This window comes from Eumetopias jubatus, unplaced genomic scaffold (assembly GCF_037043125.1).
Source record: "Eumetopias jubatus isolate StellerSeaLion01/CBP00866 unplaced genomic scaffold, mEumJub1_p1.0 scaffold_16, whole genome shotgun sequence".
NCBI lineage: Eukaryota > Metazoa > Chordata > Mammalia > Carnivora > Otariidae > Eumetopias > Eumetopias jubatus.
This window is the reverse complement of record NW_028274822.1, coordinates 69303204-69325525: the sequence shown is the minus strand read 5'-3', so window position 1 is coordinate 69325525 and position 22322 is coordinate 69303204. Positions and strand designations below refer to the sequence as shown.

The 22322-nt window shown below is 46.6% G+C and overlaps 1 protein-coding gene across 1 annotated transcript; it reads left to right on the top strand.

The window, feature by feature from the left end:
• Positions 1-5709: 5709 nt before the first annotated feature.
• YWHAH (tyrosine 3-monooxygenase/tryptophan 5-monooxygenase activation protein eta) lies at positions 5710-17501 on the top strand. The gene is made up of 2 exons (XM_028124667.2): positions 5710-5993; positions 16038-17501. Exons 1-2 carry the CDS (start codon positions 5907-5909, stop codon positions 16689-16691), a joined length of 741 nt encoding a protein of 246 aa, XP_027980468.1. The 5' UTR covers positions 5710-5906; the 3' UTR covers positions 16692-17501.
• Positions 17502-22322: the final 4821 nt, after the last annotated feature.

The following is a 22322-nucleotide window of genomic DNA, read 5'->3' as shown; positions in this document are numbered from 1 at the left end:
TCCTATCTATGACTCCAGTGGGTCTGCCGTGGGTCTGAGTCTCCCGTGTGTGCAGAGGCCAGGCCCCTGGGGTCAGCCTTCTCCTATGGCTTTGGTCCTCCTGGGTCCCTCTGTTGTTTCCTGAGTGGGGACCAGCCTGCCACTGTTGTCTGGAAGAAGACAGAAGGCTGTCGCAATCTGCTCACCTCCTACTAACATACTAGGTAGGAAAAGATGTTTTTTTTTTAGCACAGTTGCCTGGCAGGAAACCTCTGTGGAAACTCAGCAACCCCCTCGCTTACTTCCCGGGGTATGGCTTAGGTAGCAGTAGAGGACGGTTATGCTCACAGCTCAACAACCAAAAGGCTCTCAGGAGATCAGGGGCCACAGCGGGAAGAATGAAGGTGGAGTGGGTCTGGATGCAGGTTCCTGACCCCTGCTGGCTGTGCTGCACTTGAGCAAGACACTTAACCTCCCTGGGCCTCAGTTTCCTCATCTGTAAAATTGGAACTACAATACTGACCTTACCTTAACTGAGTGGGCATGCACTGCCCCCTCCCCCCCCCCACCGCCCGGCCTGCTATGGAGTAGGTCCCTGTTACCCTCCTCCACTAGTTTCGAGTCGGGGTCCAAACACTGGACCTTTGAAGAAGCCCCGTTTCATCCTCTCGAGTTGCCATGCTGTTGTTTGCCGAACCTCCAACAGTGAAATACCCTAGGCCTTCAGGGCTGGAAGAAAGAACGAACTCTACCATCCTGTCAGTGCAGACTCCCATTTCACAGACAAGAAGTCCAAGGCTCAGAGAGGGGAAGTCACAGCACCACATGCGCCACACAGCCCCTCCCACCTGGTTCCACCTCAGTGGGAATCACACAGAAGCTTGAGACAATTACCCAGATGGTTCCAGTCAAAGGATCTAGAAAATTCTGGTGAAGAAACACAAGCTCCTCGACCATCTGCAGAACTGAAGCAAAAAAAGCCTTTTTTTTTTTTTTTTTTGCCCTTATTCTCACTGTGGTTCCATGGGGGACGGCTTCACTGTCTTTCCTCAGAGCTGAACTCCTCTGAACCAGCTCGCGGGGGGCGGGTGCTGAGAATGGGCTCTGAGCTCCACCGGCTCACAGATTGCAGCTACCAGGACATTTTCACACTTCGGAATACCAAAAGCTGCCTTGGGGAGCCAATTGCTCCCAAAGTGGGCTTTGACAGAGTGGTGAAGGGCTCTGGATGGTCCTGAGGTCTGTGGGCTCAGGCTGGTCTCAGACACAGAGCGGTGGACGGGAAGGGGTGGGGTGCAATTTGGTATCAGCAAAAGGACCCCGAGGCCACAGCAAGTGGCAGAATGTGGGTGTGAGTGGGAGGCTGCAGGTGACCTTTCTAGGTCTCATTTTCCTCATCCACATAATGGGGATAACAACCTCCTTTCACGAGTTGTAAGAATTTGGTGAGATAATATAAGGGGGGAAAATGTCGACCCTTGGGCAGCTACCACTGATGCTGTTGATGGTGGTGTTATCACTGGTTTAGGATCAGCAAGGTTACCTGGGCAGCAAGAGGCCTGCATTTGGTGGGGAAAAACCCTACAATCCTATGTGGGTGACACTAATCTGTGGGCAGGTGGCCCCTCCTGCTTAAGATGGTAACCATGCCAACAGGGTGAAAGCCATCTCTCCAGAATAATACCAGGTCTCCTCTGTAGTATGTCCCTTGGTGTCCAGACTTCTCAGGGACCTCAGAGTGTCCCAGAGTACCCGAGGGGGAAAAAAAAAACAGGACGTGCCTTTTCTGGGTCACCTATTCACTCAGCTCTGGTGGCGGGTTCTGGCATTGCTTTGGAAATCCAGTCCTGCAGGAGGAACAGTTGTTACCTCCCCGCTCAGGGTGGGACGCATAACCAAGTGAGCCACCCAGGCGCCCTAAGGGTGGGACGCAGCAAGGAATTATTCGTTCTATGGTTGTGACAGCTGGTGCCTCCTGTGTGTCGCCACCGTGCAGGTGAGGAATATATGTGCTCTTGCCGATCCCCAACCCAAAGAAATAGGTGTGGTTAGTCCTGTTTTAGGGACTTGCCCAAAGGTACTCAGCTGGTAACCGGCAGGGTAGAATTTGAAACTAAGTGCAGATCCTTGGGGCGCCTGGGTGGGTCAGTCGTTAAGCATCTGCCTTCAGCTCAGGTCATGATCCCAGGGTGCTGGGATCGAGCCCCGCATTGGGCTCCCTGCTTCACAGGAAGACTGCTTCTCCCTCTCCCTCTCCCCCTGCTTGTGTTCCCTCTCTCGCTGTGTCTCTCTCTCTGTCAAATAAATAAATAAATAAAATCTTAAAAAAAAAAAGAAAGAAACTAAGTGCAGATCCTTCTTCCCCATCACACCACTCACATGTCCTCAGGTAGCCAGGGGCAGATTGCTCTGTTCCCGGAGCAAGAGACCCGGTACCGGACGAAGCCGCGGCAGACGTCGCCTCTGCACTGAGGATTTGCTCTGAGCTCTGGGCAACACGGTGTGTTTGGCCTTCATGGTTAGTCCCCTTGACCTGGTTCAGGGGCTCTCTCTGGAGTTGTTCAAAGAGAACAACTTTATTGGTGGGACTTAGAGCCCTGGGAGTAGATGTCCCGTCCAAGGCAGCTGTCCTGGGCTTTATTTGTAAGGCTTGAGTTGGCAGCCCTTTCCAAAGGGTGAAAATGGGTGCTGGTCAGAGTGTGTAGCCTCCAGATAGGGAGGCTTGTGTGTACTTTTTACCATCTGAATGACCCTGGAAGGGAGTCACACCTTCTCAGCTAACACCAAAAGGCAGTGTTGGGCCATCAGGTTTGGAAGTCTGACAGACCTGAGTTCAAATCCTGACTTTGATGATTACCAGCTGTGACTATTCAAATCATGGAACATTTAAATTTATTTTTCATTACGTTCAGTTAGCCAACATATAGTACCTCATTAATTTTTGATGTCGTGTTCAACGATTCATTAGTTGCATGTAACACCCAAAATCATGGAACATTTTTGAGCCAGTTTCCTCATCTGTAAGATGGGAATGGAAATTGTACCTACCTTACGGGGGGGGGGGGAGTCTTGAGGGAAAAAAATATACCCATTTCTGCAAAGCTCCTTGCCCAGAGCTGGGAATGGGGCATATGTTCCCTCAAGAGTGGGTGTGGATGGAGTCACCCAGGATAGAACAGAGTGAGAAAAGCAGAGGGCCTGGGGCAGAACCCCAGTATTTATTTCAGGGTAGGCTGAGAAGACAAGCCCACGCAGGAGACCAGAGAAGGGGAGCAGTGGGGCAGCAGAGGGAAGCCAGGAGGGTGCAGTGCAGCGTCATGGAGGTTTAGAGGACAGCCTGTGTAGGAAGGGAGCGCAGTTGTGCCCAGGGTGGTCAAGGGGGCCAGGAAGGTGAGAACTATGAAATGACCTTGGACTGGCAACAGGAGGCTACTTGCTGGTGGCCACAGTGAGAGCCATCTAGGTGAAGGCCTAGGGGTAGACAGACCCGGAGTACACTGGACTGAGAGGTGGGTGGGAGGTGAGGAAGTGGAGACAGTGAACTTTGGTGAGAAGAAAAACTTCATGGGAGAACCAAAGTGTCCCCCATTGACATTTATTAGAATTAGAATGCCCTATTCTACCTAATTTTCACTGTTTTGAAATCAGTCTGAGTCCAGCATGATCAGAAAAGCTGGAAGGGCTCTAATCTCTCCAAAAGCTGGAAGGAAACATAGAAATCTCCCAGCGCTGGCTCTCCTCCCACCTCTCACTGGAACGCCATTTTCATGGGGGGGGGGGACAATTAATTATCATCTATCATGCTCTTTAAAGATATCCACCAGGGGAAAGATCAGCCTAGTTTGCTAACCTCAATTCCATTTGTAGTTAGCAAAGGTGACTCTTCAAAGCATGGTGAAACTTGCGGTGGGGGGGCCTCTGCTCAGACTCACACTGAGATCCTGTTTCATGGGTACTGAGATCCTCATTTTAGTGTCACAGCAGGGAGAAGGCCCAGAGACAGGAGACCTAGTATGGAGACCCCAGCTCTGCTCACTCACTGTGCAAACTGGGGCTAGCCTCTCCTCTTCCTCAGACCTCAGTTTCTCCTTATATGGGATAAAGGGTTGGATGACAGTGACTCTAAATGTCCTACCACCTTGGACATTTCAGGATTTCTATTCTACGGTGCATTTAATAGTCCTTTGAGTCCAATTGCTAGATGGTAAAACTAAGTTCCAGTCCCTCACTTCTCCCTTCAAATACATCTTACTCTCCAGAGCAAGATTCTTGGCTTGAAATGGGACTTCCACACCTCTTCTGGTTCCCAATTACCTAAGGATAATGACTCAAATCTTCGGGTTGGCATTTAAAACACTCCATTATCTCGTTTTGCCCAACCTCATTTCCCACTGCCAGGCCTTTCTTCTCACTGTCTCTCAGATTTTGTTTCTGTCCTCACTGCTAAGCCTTTGTCTGTGCTGGACCCCACTCCCTAATACTTTTTCCCTGACTTTCATCTCCCTCAAAGTCCAGCTTACCTGCACTTGTGTATTTAGATCTGGCTTATGAGCCAAGAGAATGTATCTTATTCTATAGCTACTCTTTCCCCCAGTACTCTTTCCCCCCAGAGAGCCTAAGGTCCCTTCTCCTGTGCTGCCCTTGGCATGTTGTACTTGAGTGAGGCTATGTTTTAGTCATTGCGATTTTCCTAGTTTGTCCAAGGCCCAGCCCAGGGCCTAGCATGAGGGACCCTCAGCATAGAATGCCACAACAGGGATGGGCTTAGTGACCAGTCAGCCCATCCACCCCCCTCTTTGCCACAGAAGGAAGTTCAGCCTGGGTTTGAACTCAGATCCTGGCTCCACCAATTACCAGCTGTGTAACCTTAAGTCACTAATCTGGCTTTGAAAAATGGGGAGACCCGGTGTGCCCACCTGCGGGGTGGGCTGTGAGGACTAAGTATGTTTATACCTATACAGGCCTACCACTGGGCTGGCTCCTAGGAGATATATCATGTTACTCATCACATCCAGGCCACCCTGTCCCTCCTCTCATGGAAGGCACAGTATGCCCAAAGTCAACTGTCAAGGTGGGAGCACAGCTCTGCAGCCCGATGGGTGTGAAATGTGTGTTTGGGAGTGGCAGGTGGGGTGTCTGGACAAAGTCCAAACCCGATCCTGCCCTGGCCAGTACGGATCCAAGCAGAGGGTGCGTCCCCAAGGAGCCCATGGGCCAGCCTGGGGTGAAGGCTGGCCAGACGGCGGGGGCGGTCCCGGCCCGCCCCCCGGGGCACACGGCCTCCTGGCTTTTCCAAACAGTAGGGTTATTTGATTTTTGGGTCCTTCTGCAGCCACACCTCCAACCTGGCCTCAGAGACGCGCTTCGAGGAGGAGCTGTGACACTGAGCTACCTACGCAACCGCCATCACCGCGCCCCCCTCCTCGGGCTCCGCAGTCCCCACCCCATTCTCCCTTCTCCCACCTCCACCTATGCGGCGGTAAAATGCAGCACTCACAGGGCGCCTGCGCAGTTCTCGGGTGGGGCGGCGGCGGCGGCAGCGGCGGCGGCGGCGGCGGCGGCTATTTATAGTAGGTGACGTCACCTTGAAATAGACCGTTAGGGCCGGCCCGCCCTTCCCCCCCTCCCACTCCCGCCGCTCCCCGCCGCCAGGCCCGTCTGCTCCCACTGCGCAGGCGTCCTCCATCCTCCCATCCCCCAGCGCGGCCGCCTCTCCTCCCTCGGCGGCGTCGGCGGCGCGAGCCACAGCGTGCGGGGCGAGCCAGCGAGAGGGCGCGAGCGGCGGCGCTGCCTGCAGCCTGCAGCCTTGGGCCGGCCGGCGAGCCACTGCGCGTGCGCGGCGGCGGCCTCCGCGGCGACCAGAGAGCGGACGCACGAGCTAGCGGGCGAGCGGTGCGGGCGCGAGGCGAGGCCGAGCCACGAGCGACATGGGGGACCGAGAGCAGCTGCTGCAGCGGGCGCGGCTGGCCGAGCAGGCGGAGCGCTACGACGACATGGCCTCCGCCATGAAGGCGGTGAGCGCGCCGGGAGGTCGGGTTGGCCGGCTGGGGGGGCCCGGCGTAGGGGGAGGGGTGGGCGGCCGGGCGGCATCTCCCTCCCGGCCCGGGGCGACCCCGCAACCTCGCTGGGCGCGGCCGCCCGCCGACAGCCCGCGCTTCCCGCGCCCGCCCCGCCATTTCCTGCGGCCGGGCCGGGGTGGGGTCTCGGGGGAGGAATGCAGCCCCACGAGGATGGGTGGGCGACAGTGGCCCCTTTCAGAAGGGCGGGGGTCGCTGTATCCCAGCTCGGAGCCCTGGGGGGGGAGGGGCTGCCCGAGGAAACGTGAGAGAGCCCCATTCCTCGTTCTAGACCGTTTTGCCCAACGTGGGGGCTCGCCTCCCTCTCGCCTTCCTCCATACCCCAACTTGTAATAAAGAATCACCTAGTGAGTGGCGTCCTGTCTCTCCTGGTTTTCTCTGCCACCATCTGAAGTCTGTGTGATCCCGATCTGTTATGCTCTACTTGCCGGAATCGTTCTCGTTACATCTTCCCACGCCCGGGGCTGGCTTTGTGTGCGAAGACCCCCCACCCTGCAGTCTAGACGTGGACGCGAGCTGGAGGGCGGTGGGTGTGGGGCCCCACTCCCAGGTCTGATGCACGGAGCATCTGCCTGGAGATTAAAATGAGACGTGACTTCTTGGCAAGACAGGGCTGTGTGTCTTTGCATTCCCGAGATCTTCGTAGATTGTTTCTGCAGCTTGATTTCCGGTGAAGGACTCGTGCCCGGCCACACCCTAGCACATACCGTGGATTAGACACCACCTGCATATATGAGACTAAGAGTTCCGGTTATCCTCTTACTGCCCCTGTCTCTTAACTTTATTTTACCATTTCTCTAATTGAACATTACTTCTCTGCGTCAAGGTCACACGGTGGTAGAGGTACAGCTGACGGCCACCAGCCTGCTATGTTCAACCAGTGTACATCCTCCGGGAGACCTGGGAGGATCCGCCCCACCTTAGACCTAAAGATTCTGCAGCTCTAGGGTTGGGACTCAGAAATCTGCACCCTAACCATAGCTCATGGCATTTTTGAGCGGGCTGAAGCCTGACAATTACTGGCCTGAATTATGGCTCATTTGTCCTTTTGCTGGCCTTGGGAGATTTCTTACAAATCCACAAATCGAGAGGCTCCCTAAAATTTCAGAATCATTTGAAGAGCTGCATTTAAGGCTTTTGCTATTAGTATCATATGAAATACGTTGCTGAGGTCAATATTTAGGATTTATCCAGCTAAGACAGACACTTGAAGAGATAGCTTTCCTGTGGTGTCTTTGTTTTAAAACATTGCACTAGGTGTGCTTGGAAACCAGCACCACCACTCATTTGTTGATAAAGGTGATCCTGATTTGAGCCCTGGCATGCTGTCACCGGTTAGTCTAAACCAGGGACAAGCTAGGTTTGGGATCTGAAGCCTTTGTAATTCAGGGGACCCTCTTCAGGGACACAAATGTAAAATATTAATTTTGCAAACTTTACAGAATCTACTGTGAATACATTTCCCCTGAAGGGGTTCTGAGCTTAATTTTCTTTCGGATAAGAGCCACTTCTGTTCACACAGCAAGTCACACTTGAGTGAACGTCTCCCCAATAATGGAGTGGTACTGGGATTGTGCAGGCTGAGGCCTCTAGACATTTTTGTGAGGACTTCGTTCACCCTGTGAGTGGGGCTTGAATAAAGGTGAATTGAGGTTAAGGGAAGATGGCTAGAAAGGACATTCTGGAGCTCTGGGAAACCTGAGGCAACTTGAAATGGGAAGTAAGGAAAGGATTGAGAGATGTAACCAGAATGAAATACAGTTTGGGGAGAGAACAAAATTGGCTTTCTGGTCTTCATAAGCAGGCTTGAATAATGCTATCCTGTAGCTAGAAACTTGTGTTCACAGATTTTTTTCTGAGGCTTAAAGGTAGCGTTTTGCAAAGTAATGGAACCTCCCGTGTGTTGAGAATCTGTAATATCTTATCTGAAATGATTGGTGGGTTGGATAAGCCATCCAGCATTGAAAAATAAATCCAAGCTCCAATTATGTCATCTGAGAATTGTGATAAACCATTCCTTCAATGTAACTCCTTTTAAAAAGTCAGAACTTTTTTTGTCATCTAAATTAATAGAATATATTCATTGGAAAAGACTTGGCAGGGTTCAGTGGGAGACAGTTTCTTATGTTTTACCTATTAAGTTGATATTTGTACATTAAATTCTTAATGTTATTGGGAAGACTCAGTCCCCATTTTATTCATATCATAGGCTTGAAGTCGAGCTTGCGGAAAAAAGGAATTCTGATAACCCTCTGGGTTTATGTGGGTTTTCTTCAGGGTGGTGGACAGGTAAGTAGACTGCTCTAGCATAGACGGCAGCAGCCTGAGTGAGATGTTCTGATGTCACCACACAGTGACCTTGAACTTTAACATCTCTTGGCTTTGAGTCTTTTGAAGTGTAAAACTAGTAATGTTGGTATTGCTATCAAGTCATTTTTCAGTCTTAACTCTTCTAACTTGTTTTCTGTTTTCTTTATAATTTAAATGGTCGCCTAATAATGCCTGCCTGTAATCCTTGATGTTCCTTATGCTACCAGTGTCACCTGGAGGATGGTGTCGGTAAGCTTTAAGAAAAATCATGCATATTGGAAACAGTAGTGTTGCCTCAAATCATTTGAGAACTGCAGTTCCCTGCCTCACCCCATAATGTGAGGAGGCAAGAAATGCTTTTGAAGTGAACTAAAGGAGTGTCTTCGAGATCTCCTCATCTCATACCTAGCAGCTTACAAAGAGTGAAACAGTGGGACGAAGCATTGTGAAAGATTAAGAACCCAGGTCCTCTCTCTGCTGGGCTTGAAATGATCTTACCCAAACATAACCTCTGAGAAATGGATTATCATACAATCTTAGAAGAAAGTGAAATAGGGGCGCCTGGGTGGCTCGAGATGGTTAAGCGTCTGCCTTTGGTTCAGGTCATGATCCCAGGGTCCTGGGATGGAGCCCCACATTGGGCGCCCTGCTCAGCGGGGAGCCTGCTTCTCCCTCTCCCTCTGCCTCTCCCCTTGCTCATGCTCTCTCTCTCTCTGTATCTCTGTGTCTCAAATGAATAAATAAAATCTCTGTGGCTCGAATAAATAAATAAAAAAATGAAATAAACCTATAAAGGGGGATAAAAATGTCAGTGCATTAGACTTAAGTGATTTAAGGAAAGAGGGTAAATAACCAGATTTCTGGTCAATACTCATGGGTGGACATCATTCATGTCTCTTACTGCCTTAAGTCATCTATTTTATATTAAAACATAGATTGTAATTGTGAGTTTATAAAACGTTAAAATTATTTGGGATAGCATGGTGTGTTTTAACATTGATATAGTTGATTACAAAGTTGACAAAGGACAGAGAAATACATCTGAAGGACTTGAAGAATATAGAAATCTTGAGTGCAGGAAATAAAGCTGCAGCTTAAACAGTTTGAGAGGAAGAGGCACTTGGCCCAACCAGTGGCAAAAGGCTCTTATTCCAACAGCTGTGAGATTATGGGAAGTGGGGGAATGAGCAGGTGGTGTATAAAAGTGGAGAGCTCGACTTGAGTTTCTCAGGGTGAGACCCTAACCCATGTTGCAGATATTAAAACTAAGGATGATTTTGAGGTGTACCAAAATTGTGGTTAGTGTGAAATCTTAAAGCCACATCAGTACGGTAGTTTGAAATACGTATAAACTAGAGAGTACTATTTCCCACTAAGTGGTCATTTGTAACGTAAGTATTGCTTTGCCATGTATTGGCTGAGGAAGGAAAGAAGGTTCTGGATTCTTGCAGTAGCCCGAATTAAAAGGACTTCAATTGGTGAACAGTTCACAGAGCTTTGAATTTCATATTAGTGGTAGAATGCAGTGTCACACTTCCAGAAATGGTTTGAAAGGAGATACCCCAAATGTGTTTTCTATGTTACAATTTACCAAGTTTATGGAACTTACATTTTACTTACCAGGCATTCAGTAAATGGTAGCTATTACTCCCATGTGTACATTCTCATTTAATTTTCATAACAACTTTGGATGGACTGACTATGGATAATTGTTAACTTCGTTTTACAAATGAGATTTAAAGAGGTTCATTTTCTCGAGGTCAGGTTGTAAAGCCAAGACTTGAACTCTTGAATTTAGAACTCTCACTTTATAAACACTGTATAATAATGGCCCATGAGGCTAAGGCATAATATGCATAAATTTTTTAAAGTTTTATTTATTAGAAAGAGCGTGTGAGAGAGGACGAGTGGGGTGGGGTGGGGAGAGGGAGAAGCAGGCTTCCCGCCGAGCAGGGAGCCCGTCGAGGGGTTCCATCCCAGGACCCCGGGATCATGAAAGGGATAATATTTCTAGTATACATTCTGGCATTAGTCGTTGTTGGTGACTAACTTGCGGGCCCTTTACACAAGTGGGCTTAGTGAACAAGTGATTTCATCTATCAGATGTAAGTCATTTTTGCCAAGTTTGATTAAAACCAGAATCTTCTATGTATGGTCCTTAGCTATAGCAGGGGAGTATAAAAGGCAGACGCACACATTTGGATTTGCTTGTTCTCCTGAAGACCAGGAGTTTCTTTTAGCTTAAGAAGCAAAATATTAATTGAATTTGAATTCCTGCTATGAATTAAGTGCAGAACTATGTTAAATCATATTCGTGGTATTTTAAGAAATTGTTTCATATCCTTGGCACCAGTTGTTTTTCCACTTTTTTTTTTTTTTTTTAGTCTATTTTATAAGCTAATAGACCCTAACATTTCATTGTCTGGGTTCTTGGTAAAATTCCTTCCAGCTTCCAAGTTGAGGACACCCGTCTGCTGCCCCACCATTCGGGTGCTCTTCCCACTCCTTGCTGCAATGGCTTTCCCGTTGTGGTGGTGGGTGGTGGCACTTCCCTGCGATCGGAACCTGGCACAGCTTCTGAAGCTTTCAGTGCTGGTGCCTCCAGGGACAGTAGTGTGCAGTAATGCCATTCAGATGGGTTGTATTTAATCCCTGCCAATCCCTACAAAAATGTTCAGTTATGTCAAGAGTAAGAAAAGGCAGTCTCTCCATGATAACAGAGGTGGCTGTTTTGACTAATGTTTTTTTTTTTTTTTTAAAGATATTATTTATGACAGAGAGTTAGCGAGAGCAGGAACACAAGCAGGGGGAGTGGGAGAGGGAGAAGCTTCCCCCGATGCGGGGCTCGATCCCAGGACCCTGGGATCATGACCTGAGCCGAAGGCAGACACTTAACGACTGAGCCACCCAGGCGCCCCTGTTTTGACTAATGTTAAGCTTCGAGTGGGTATTAACGACCTGAACTCGTCGGCTCTAAGCTTGAAGTTTAGCTTCTCTTTGACTTTCTAGAACTGCAGCCTTGCCCTAGTGAGGACAAGGAGTGGTCTTTCCAGGCCTGGGCAAGTGGTGACAGATAGGTACTTTGCCACCTTGGAACCAGGTAGAATCTTCACTCGGAGGGTAGTAAATTGGGGAAGGGTCAGGCAAAAAAGCTTTCATACCCTGACTCACCTTTTTATTCTCTTTTTCTTTCTTTCTTCTTTTTTTTAAAGATTTTATTTGACAGAGAGACAGTGAGAGGGGGAACACAAGCAGGGGGAGTGGGAGAGGGAGAAGCAGGCTTCCCGCTGAGTAGGCAGCTGGACAAGGGGCTCGATCCCAGGACCCGGGGATCATGACCTGAGCCAAAGGCAGATGCCCAACGGCTGAGCCACCCAGGCGCCCCTCTTTTTTTAATACATACAGGACTCTGCCAAAGAAGTTTAAAGATTTTATGATGTGGTTATGTTTACCTGATTGTTCATGAGAATCGTTTTCTCCTGTTGTAAACTCTTAGATCAAACGCAAGCTTGTTGGTAGCAAGTGGGTGTGGGTAACTATAAAAGATGGGATAGTAGTGGGTGCGTGTAGCTCTGAAGGATGGGAGTGCCCTTTAGGAGAAGTAACATTTACCATGACTTTGGCATTTTGGCCTGGCCGTCCATGGGTGGCATTTTTTTGTTTGCTCAGTATTACTTTTGAGGTTGGATGTTTCCCAGATTAAGACTTTAAGTTTTCCCAAATAGTCCTGCTATTTTTGGCAGTGGATCTATTTTTACTCACAAACACATAGTTTATTGCCTGGTGAGTTAGTGGGAGGAGGCCCTTAGGGATTTTTGAGTAAGTAAATGGTGTCACAGGAAGATAAATGAGTTAGTAGTCTGTCAGGTTATTTGTAACTTTGAGTACTGCTGTGTAGTCCTAGAGCAGAGGAAATGGGTGAAGTGAGTGCCCCCAGGCTGGGAGTTGGCACAGCCAAGGCGGCCGAATACTGAGGACATCAGTCAGAACATTAGTCGAGTGGCTGGCCTGGAGCCCAGTCCTTAAGGGAGGTGGAGAGATGGGCCTTTAGAAATGGGAATGGTCCACCAACTTAAGGTTTTCAAAGAGTGTGAGTTGGATTAAGTGGGGTGGGAGGTGGGCAGGCAAACAGGAAGGCAGAAGGCAGAGAGGCTGTGAACAGAGGTGAGGAGTCCCTTAGAGGTGATGCTGCCCCATGAGGATGTCGTGTCTGGAATGGCTGCCCTGAGGGTAGCCGATGGGCAGAAATGAGGCTGTGTTGAAACCGGCTGGAGTAGAGAGCAGGTTGAGAACCATTGGGCAGGTCTCTCTATCTGGAAAATTCTGTGTCTTTGCTTCACGTTCCCAGTTAGAAACCATTTGGAAACTTCTAATTGTAAAGTTGCACTAAATCATCTCCCCAGACTATGCGTGCAGATGGCCATCCAGCTGCTTTAGTACCAAGGGGTTAGGACTAGTAGTTACGTTTTCCTTTCTCTTGTGCTACATTGCCTCCCAGTGTCTGCTTCTCTTGGTGTGTGACCAGACTTTCCTTAGCTCTCCTGCCTCCAGTAGTTTGGAATTTGAAATAGTGGGAACTGGTGCTAACAAATCAAGACTGGCTGTAAATCTTGTTTGTTTTAATAGGCCATCTGATTTCACTTCGGTCTATACTTTTCCAATCTGGGGAAAGCTGTTTCCTTTAGTTATCCAATCAAGTAATAAAATGATCTTTCTTCCATAAGTTTCCCTTTCCTAACTGAGTTGTAATCCAGGAGGATTAAAAATACTATATTTAAACGTATCCAGTTATTTCCTAGTTAGGCCCTGGCTGGGGTTCTGAGAACAATGCTTGCTTAGCTATTAGTCACACTCAGCTGATGCTGATAGTGATTCATTCAGACTGGCAGGAAACCAGATGATTGTTACATAAACACTAATACTCCTAGTAAATGATTTTCATGTGAAGGTGTCATAAATATTGCCCAGGAGCCTTTTTGGGCAATTTATTCCTGATGGAGAAGGGCCGCATGAATTCCTGAAACCTACAGAAACAACCAAATTTCATTTACACTAATATCAACCTCTTTCCTTTCCACACCTTTTCTTGTTGCTCAGGAAAAACAGAATCCTAGAATACTAGAGCTGAAGAGGTCCTTGGAGATCATTTAGGCCAGTGCCCCTTATTTTACTTTTGATCCCCAGACAAGTTCACATAGCTAGCTCAGGCTAAACTCCGGATTTCTTAGGGTTTTTTGTGTTTTTTTTTTTTTTTTTAGTGATGATAATATCTATTGTACAAACACCCTGGGTGATAAAGGTGTTCTGTATTTCACATATGCACTCAATTTTAAAGATACACTCTGGGGAGTTACCTTGGTGTGTGTTCGTGAACCTAACAAGCAGCTTTATTAGCCACAGGGTGAAATCTTAGTGACTCCTTATCATTTGCATTTTAATGTCAAGTGCCCTTAGATTGACTTATTGCAGAAGCTAAGGAGCTCTGGAATTCCGTGCTTGCCTCATGTTTTACGGAATATTGCCCTGGAAAAGTGAGTCATTTGAGAGGATTCAACAACCAGATTTGTCGGAGGATTCCAGATGGAATTTTCATTTATAAGGATTTCTTCCTGGAAAGACCAAATTAACAAATATCAAGGAACTCACTGGAGAAGAAAACCATTGGGGTTACAGGTCTTTACTTGGATTTGAAGGGAGCATGGATTTGGGGTTAGTAGAGAGAGTGCCTGGGACTGGGCAGATCGCTGAGAAAAGTGTGGAGACCACTCAACCTCTGTGTGAGGAGGAATGAGGAACCTGGTTTGCAGGCAGCCCTCCTAGGGGATGGGTAGAGGCAGCCTGTAGCCAAAGACCACACTGAAGAAAAAAGTGCGGTTGGTTTGATTGAGTAGGCAGAGGTGGAGGGACAATCCCAGGCCAGGGATTTGTAGCAAAAGAGTAGGGGTGCTGGGGACAGGGAAATGGGGGAATTGATGGTATTTTTATTGGGGAGGGGGTTGCCAGTAGACAATGAAGAACTTAACACAAGTTTTCTAATTTTACACATAATGATTATATTTGTTGCTTATGTTCTTGAGTTAATTTCTTTGATCTTCTTTAGAATTTCTGATTCTCCACTGCTCAGTCTTTTCAATCCATGTTAAAGCATGTCTGTTTTAATATGCTGTTAATAACTTTCTCCCTTGAACTTGGCCTTTACAAAACCCTTTCCCCTCAATTGCAGGAGTTTCTGTCCTTACAGTTTAAGTAATATTTTTCTTTGTTGAGTGTTGGTTGGTTTCCTAAATTTTTTTTTTCTGAAAATTAAAGACCTTTACAGTAAGTCATATAATTAAAGAATCCCCCTACTTTATAAAGATAGAGGCCAATTTAGAAAATTAGTGGCTTTGCTGGGGCCCAGACCCAGGTTTTTCTGATTCCAAGTCTGTATTAGTTTCCTTGGGCTGCCAAACAAAGTACCACAAGCGGGGTGGCTTAAAAGAGCAAATTATATTATTGCAGTTGGGAAGGTTAGAAGTCCAAGATCAAGGTGTCAGTGCTCCTTCTGAAGGCTCTAGGGAAAAATCCTTGCCTCACTTTTAGCTTCTGGTGGCTCTTGGTAATCCTTGGCGTTCCTTGGCTGGTAGACCCATCACTCCAATCTCTGCGTCTGTCATCACATGGAATTCTCTCTGTGTTTGTGTGTCTCCAAATCTCCCACTTCTTATAAGCGCACCAGTCACTTGATTTAGGATCCACCCTAATACAGGATGACCTCATCTTGACTCGATTATGTCTGTAGAGGTCCTATTTCCCAATAAGTCCCATTCACAGGTCCTGAGGTTAGGACTTCAGTGTAACTTTGGGGGTCCAGCGCCCTTTTTACTAAGTACATAGCTGGCTCATGTGGAGTTGGCATCATGAACTACCTAAAGAAAGTTACGGCTTATGAAATTTAACATTTCTCTTAAAAGTAATTGGTGCTTCCATCCTTGATGGCCAGTCAGGATTTCCTGCCAGGTAGGTCAAAGTAGCGCTTACCTGCTGAGTAACTGTGCTTCCTTTTAGCAGAGGCTGGGGGCAGGTTCCTGTCACTGATATATCCATTTGGATTGGGGGAGGTCTGAGTGTACCAGTAGGATTCTCTTGTGTAACCACTCAGGGCAAAACTCTGGCCACTTGACCTGTGTTTGATCTCATCTGTGAAGCTTTTATGTGTTAATATGTATTTGAGGGAGGTGTGATTAGTTCTTTCTAGAATATAAAGTTGGAAGTAGAATCTGGAATGTACTTCCAGTCTGTAATCTTCAAACATTTGGCAAAGGACTTGTATGATCTTGTTGTTGACAATACCTTTTGCAGAATAGCTGAACCTTTAGGCTTTTTTATCCACTGCTCTGTACCACCACAATCTTTCCATGGTTATCTTTATCCCCATACCTCTACCAAGATAAAGGCAACATCTTAAAAGGCCCGAATTATGAATTTCTCAAATCCCTTATCACTGAATATTTTAAGTACTTATTTCTTTTTAGACTACAGTCTTCCTTCAGACAGGATCCATGTCTGATTGATTTTTCTCCAACTTGTCCACGCTGGCTTGAGAAGGGTTGTTGATTAGGTTCAAAGGAAGATTTCTTCCTAAGATTTTTGGATTTGGATCTCAGTGTTTATCTTTTGGGGATTTTGCAGGTGACAGAGCTCAATGAACCTCTTTCCAATGAAGATCGAAACCTCCTCTCTGTGGCCTACAAGAATGTGGTTGGTGCCAGGCGATCTTCCTGGAGGGTCATCAGCAGCATTGAGCAGAAAACCATGGCTGATGGAAATGAAAAAAAATTGGAGAAAGTTAAAGCTTACCGGGAGAAGATTGAGAAGGAGCTGGAAACAGTGTGCAATGATGTCCTGGCTCTGCTTGACAAGTTCCTCATCAAGAACTGCAATGATTTCCAGTATGAGAGCAAGGTATTTTACCTGAAAATGAAAGGCGATTACTACCGCTACTTGGCAGAGGTAGCTTCTGGGGAGAAGAAAAACAGTGTGGTCGAAGCTTCTGAGGCTGCCTACAAGGAAGCCTTTGAAATCAGCAAAGAGCACATGCAGCCAACGCACCCCATCCGGCTGGGTCTGGCCCTCAACTTCTCCGTGTTCTACTATGAGATCCAGAATGCACCTGAGCAGGCCTGCCTCTTAGCCAAACAAGCCTTCGATGATGCCATAGCTGAGCTGGACACGCTAAACGAGGATTCCTATAAGGACTCCACGCTCATCATGCAGTTGCTGCGAGACAACCTCACCCTCTGGACCAGCGACCAGCAGGATGAAGAAGCAGGAGAAGGCAACTGAAGAGTCTTCGGGTCCCGGGCCCTTCCTTCACCCACCACCCCCCATCATCACTTGATTCTTCCTTGCCACAATCACTAAATATCTAGTGCTAAACCTGTCTGTATTGGCAGCACAGCTACTCAGATCTGCTCTCCTGCCCCTTGGGAAGCAGTTGCAGATAAATCTTCATGGGCATTGCTGGATTGATGGTTGCTTTAAGCCCTTAGGGGCCCCCTTTTCGAATTGTGCAGACAAGTGCGTTCTGAATGAGGCATTCTATGCCTATTGATCTATGTGAAATCCTAGCAAAGGCAATGGGGAAGTTTAGAAAGGAGAATTAGCCAACACAGGCTACGATTGATATTTAAATGATCCATTTAAAACAAGCTGATAGTGTTTTGTTAAGCAGTACATCTTGTGCATGCAAAAAAATGAATTCACCCCTCCCACCTCTTTCTTCAGCTAATGGAAAACTGTTAAGGGAAGCTGATTACAAAGAGACCACTCCTCCTTTCCATCAGCTTTATAATAAACTGTTTAACGTGAGGTTTCAGTAGCGCCTTGTTTTGCCTCTTTAAATTATGATGTGCACAAACCTTCTTTTTCAATGCAATGCATCTAAAAGTTTTGATACCTGTAACTTTTTTTTTGGTTGCGATTGTTTAAGAATCATGGATTCAGTTTTTGTAAACTCTTTGGCTATTGTCCTTGTGCATCCTGACAGCACCATGTGTGTCAGCCCACGTCAATCAAGATGGGTGATTATGAAATGCCAGACTTCTAAATTAAATGTTTCGGAATTCAGTGGGTAAATAAATGCTGCTTTGGGGATATTCTGCCTATGTGTGTGGTTTTCATCCTCTCCCCCCCACCCCCGGAGCTCTCCAATAGGTTACCATTTTTAATCCTGCTTTTAGTATCTCAAACACTGAAGCATTTTTGGCAAATAGTTTTCTTGCTCTCTGATTCCATTACACATTTTGCAGTGTACACATTAGACTCATGAATTTTCAGTTGTTTTCTGTGAACCCAGTCCACATAGTCTCTCTGATCCACTTTTCCTGATAACTGGTACTGGTATGGGAGTTGAGCAAACAAAAATGCTTGGTCTTCCTCAGTATAGCACCTGACTAGTGAAAGGTCAAGCCTGTGTTTAACTTGGGAGGGTGTAGCTTGACCACCCTAGCAGAATGTCGGTTGATATTTAATACTCAAGGTAGATACTGAGCTTATACATGTCCTCATTTTCTTCATATTCTTTTGTATCAGATACAATAAAATGGATCCCTGAAATAATCTTTAAAGCCTCCATCTATGTTTAAAAAAGGAAAAGGTCGGACACCAAGTTCTTTCCCATCTGCTTTCACCCAAGGCTTCTCTTGACGCTTAGCATTCCCAGCTAGACCTCATCCTCTGATGATACAGACTCGAGCCCCTCGCAGTTTTTATCCCCTGCAGCTTGGTGCCCAGGAACCAAACGTGCTTGTTAGTGGATTGGTTCAGTTACACAAAGGTCTTAAAATACCTTAATCTTTACTAAAGCTTCACGCTAGACTGGTGAGAATGGCAGTGGTCTCTGTCCTTGAACTTTTCTGTTGTGGTGGAGCACAGACCTTTTAAGCTTAGAAATTTAACCTGTTTTCTCATTCTGAAGTAGAGGTATGACCCATGTGCTGCTAAAATACTCGTTAGAAGGCCTGTTTGAGGGCGCCTGGGTGGTTCAGTCGTTAAGCGTCTGCCTTTGGCTCAGGTCGTGATCCCAGAGTCCTGGGATCGGGGCCCCGCATCGGGCTCCCTGCTCTGCAGGAAGCCTGCTTCCTCTCCCGCTCCCCCTGCATGTGTTCCCTCTCTGGCTGGCTCTGTCTCTCTCTCCCTCTCTCTCTCTCTCTCTCTGTGTGTCAAATAAATAAAAATAAAGAAAGCCTGTTTCAGGTTGACCTCATTGCTAGCTAAAAGTGGTTATTAAGTTTCTCTTCAGTTAGTAGGTCAGGTATTTTAAAGCTGCCAGCTTTATGTAGCCAAGATACTTGCCTGAGATAAACATGTAGACATTAAAACTTAACTAAATTTGAAATGCCCTTCACAGGAGGAGCTTTAAGAAAAACACTCATGTTTTCATTTCATAGCTATCTAATGAAAGGTTTTGTCCCCACCTTGTGAAAGAGGAAAGCTGAGGTGCAGAGCTTGTGGACCTCTGGAATTCACAGAGCTGGTTAAGCCGCAGAAGATGGCCTAAGACTCCTAATCCAGAGTTCTAAATGCCCTGGGTTCTGCCAGTGCCATACTCCAAGTGGGCAGCCTTGACAAACCACACAACTTTTCGAGACTTACGTCTCATTTCTATTAAGTGTAGGATTTGTAGTATGTTTTCATTCAACTCAAAGTACTGTGTGTAAGGCATCTTCTTTGGTTTGGGAATGGGGTTGTGGGGGAAGTAAGGACACATAATTAATACTTCAGGCCCGTAAGTGATAAATGGGATTCTTTGAGAGCACCTGAGGGAACTATACCTGTGCCATAAACCTGAAGGCCTTCTCAACTGCACGATCCCAAAGCTTTCCTTCCCATTTTGCTCATTCATGTTTTAAAACTTATCAAGATGAACTTATGAAACGATAGGGTCATCTCAGTGTTAGAGCAGGGGAGACTAAACTCCAGAGAAATGAAATGGCTTTTCCAGGGTCACACTGGAAAATTGGTAATAGAACCCAGACTAACATTCAGATTCTTTAAATCTTTGTTCATCGTTCTTTACTATGCTCTTGGGATTGAGAAGGAAAAATGGATGTGGCATACGTCCCATTCTGGGGACACTTAAGTAGTTTTAATATATTTTTAAAGATTTTATTTATTTGACAGAGAGACACAGGGAACACAAGCAGGGGGAGTGGGAGAGGGAAAAGCAGGCTTCCTGCAGAGCAGGGAGCCCGATGCAGGGCTCGATCCCAGGACCCTGGGACCATGACCTGAGCTGAAGGCAGACACTTAACAACTGAGCCACCCAGGCGCCCCACTTTTAATATTTTCATTTAGAGTTGAATGAATTCTATTTGGAAAGGGATTTTTTAAATTTATTGGTGCTATTGCTTCAGATTTTCTATAACTCCTCAAACTCTGCTCAAAAATCCATTTTTTTTTCCTGGGCACCTGGGTGGCTCAGTCGGTTAAGCGTCTGCCTTTGGCTCAGGTCATGATCCCAGGATCCTGGGATTGAGTCCCACGTCGGGCTCCCTGCTGTGCCCTCCTTCCCACTCGTTCTCTCAATCTCTCTCTCAAATAAAATCTTTAAAAAACAAAAGAAAAAAATGTTTAAAAAATTCATTTGTTTCAGTTGGAGGAAAGGGTATTGGATTTTTTTTAAGTTTTTATTTTAATCATCTAGTGCTCATCACAAGAAGTGCACTCCTGAATCCCTACCATCTGTTTAGCCCCTCCCGTCCCCCACCTCCCTTCTGGTAACCGTCAGTTTTTCTCTGTAGTTAAGAGTCTGCTTCTTGGTTTGTCTCTTTTTCCCTTTGCTTACGGTTTTGTTTCTTAAATTCCACATACGAGTGAAATACAGTATTTGTCTTTCTCTGACTGATTTATTTCACTTAGCATAATCTCTAGCTCCATCCATGTTGCAAATGGTAAGATTTCATTCTTTTTTATGGCTGAATAATACTCCACTCTGTGTGTGTGTGTGTGTGTGTGTGTGTGTGTGTGTGTGTGTGTGTACACATACCACATTTTCTTTATCGATTCATCAATTGATGGACATTTGGACTACTGTAGGGTATAGGATTCTTGATAATGGAGTTATTGTTGGGTAAATACTTGGCCATCTTAAATCTCTTGAGACTGGGGAGTTCTGGATGTCTCTTGGCTCTGTAAACTAGGCTGCATTCCAACTGTTGGGCCCTCCACACACTCCTCCTATACACTCTTACAGACTGCCTGTCATTCAAGAGACCAAGAGGGTCCTCAGTTTTCAGGAGACCCTCCAGGGAAGCACAAACACTGATTCACAGCTAGCTGGGACTTAACAGATCACCTTCCATTATAAAACCCAGTCATCGGGCTGATGAAAGCAACGATTTCAAATACCTACTATGTTCTGTACACCTCAGGTGTGTGGTCTCTGGATCTTTACAGCATCCCTGGAAGGTGGGAATGGTAATATTTTTCTTTTTTAATTACTTTTTTGATAATCTTTTTAACAGTTGAGGAAACCAGGTATCAGGTGGTATGAGCTAGTAAGAGTACTGCTGAGATCAAAACTGGGGCGTCCTCCAAGGCTCTTTCCACTATGCCATGGGTTTTTTGATCCCCATTTGGAGAAAAGGAGTCCTAGGAAAGTACAAAGCTTGCCTTCCTGCCTCTCTGGTTTCTCTCCTTCTCCGATCTATCCAACATCGCACTCAAATCAAATCCTCCTTTTTCAGGCCTAATGAAAAGTTGTCTGTTACGAAACCTCTGATCTGTCTGGGACCCTTCTACCAGGTGACTGGGTCAGTCTTTGCATTATTCTAAATTACTGTGTACATTCCTCCTTCACCTCTACTGGGCCATAGGGCCCTATTATGTCTAGCAAAGCAAGGGCTCCAAAAGATTGGGTGAGCTAAAGAATGAAGGAATCCACTGTCAAGTTCAATTTCCTAAAGTATATCTCCCATGCCGTTTTGGAAAGCAGAGACTGTACCAGGGAGGAGAGGGAAAATGACATTTGCTGACTGCCTCATGTGGGTGACTTAACAGTAATGTAATGTAATGTAATGTAATGTAATGTAAATGGGGCTTTACATACATTTTAAAAATCAAAGCCAACAATCCTGTGAAAGAGGTTGTAGCTACAATTGAGAGGCTCAGAGAGGAAACAGACTTTCATGTGGGCACACAGCTGGGAAGTGGCAAAGTATGCCACGCGCAGGCTTCCCAAGTCCTTGTTCTTCTCATGAGCATGTTGCCTTCAGGCAGAGGCTGGAAGCCTGACATTCCAGGTCTTCCTTGATGGTACCTTTTCCTTCCTTGTCAGCCAGACTTCTCTCAGTTACCTTCTTCACATCTGCCTCTTCAAATCAGTCCCTGCACCACCCCTACCTCCAGGACTCCAGGAATATCCAGCAACATGGACTTTAATGCCTTTCTTCTTCCTAATCCTTGGAGCTCCTTCTTCCAGAAGGGGGGATGCCCACAGGTGCTACAGCCACAGTATGACTCCAGAGGTAAACCAAAGCACCACTATGTGACATCTCTATGCAGCTGGATCCAACCTGTTTAACTTGCTCTCACGTTGGCTCAAGCCATTACTCTTCCCTTCTGCAATGGCTTTCTTCTCTTGACCTATTCAAATCCCATCTATGAAATCCTACCTCCTCCCTGATAGTGACTTACCACCCTCTCTCTGGGTTCCTGTACTATGGGTCTGTACCACACAATGGCAGCATCACTCCATCTTCACTCATTCAGCAAACACACTGAGCTCCTACTATATGGTAGACACTGGGCAGGGTGTATTGCTTGTCCTCATGGGGCTAACACTCTAGTGGGGGGAGATACCATAAACACATAATACATATATTCTATTCTATATAAAAAAATATATATTATAGTAACCATGAAGATGTCACTCAGGTTCTTTACAGGGCCTAGCACACAGCACACAAGAATTTG

Excerpts from the sequence above, each read along its gene's own strand:
- YWHAH (XM_028124667.2), top strand. The coding sequence starts at position 5,907 with ATGGGGGACCGAGAGCAGCTGCTGCAGCGGGCGCGGCTGGCCGAGCAG. Across the intron at positions 5,994-16,037 it reads TGGCCTCCGCCATGAAGGCG|GTGACAGAGCTCAATGAACC; the intron begins GTGAGCGCGCCG and ends GGGATTTTGCAG.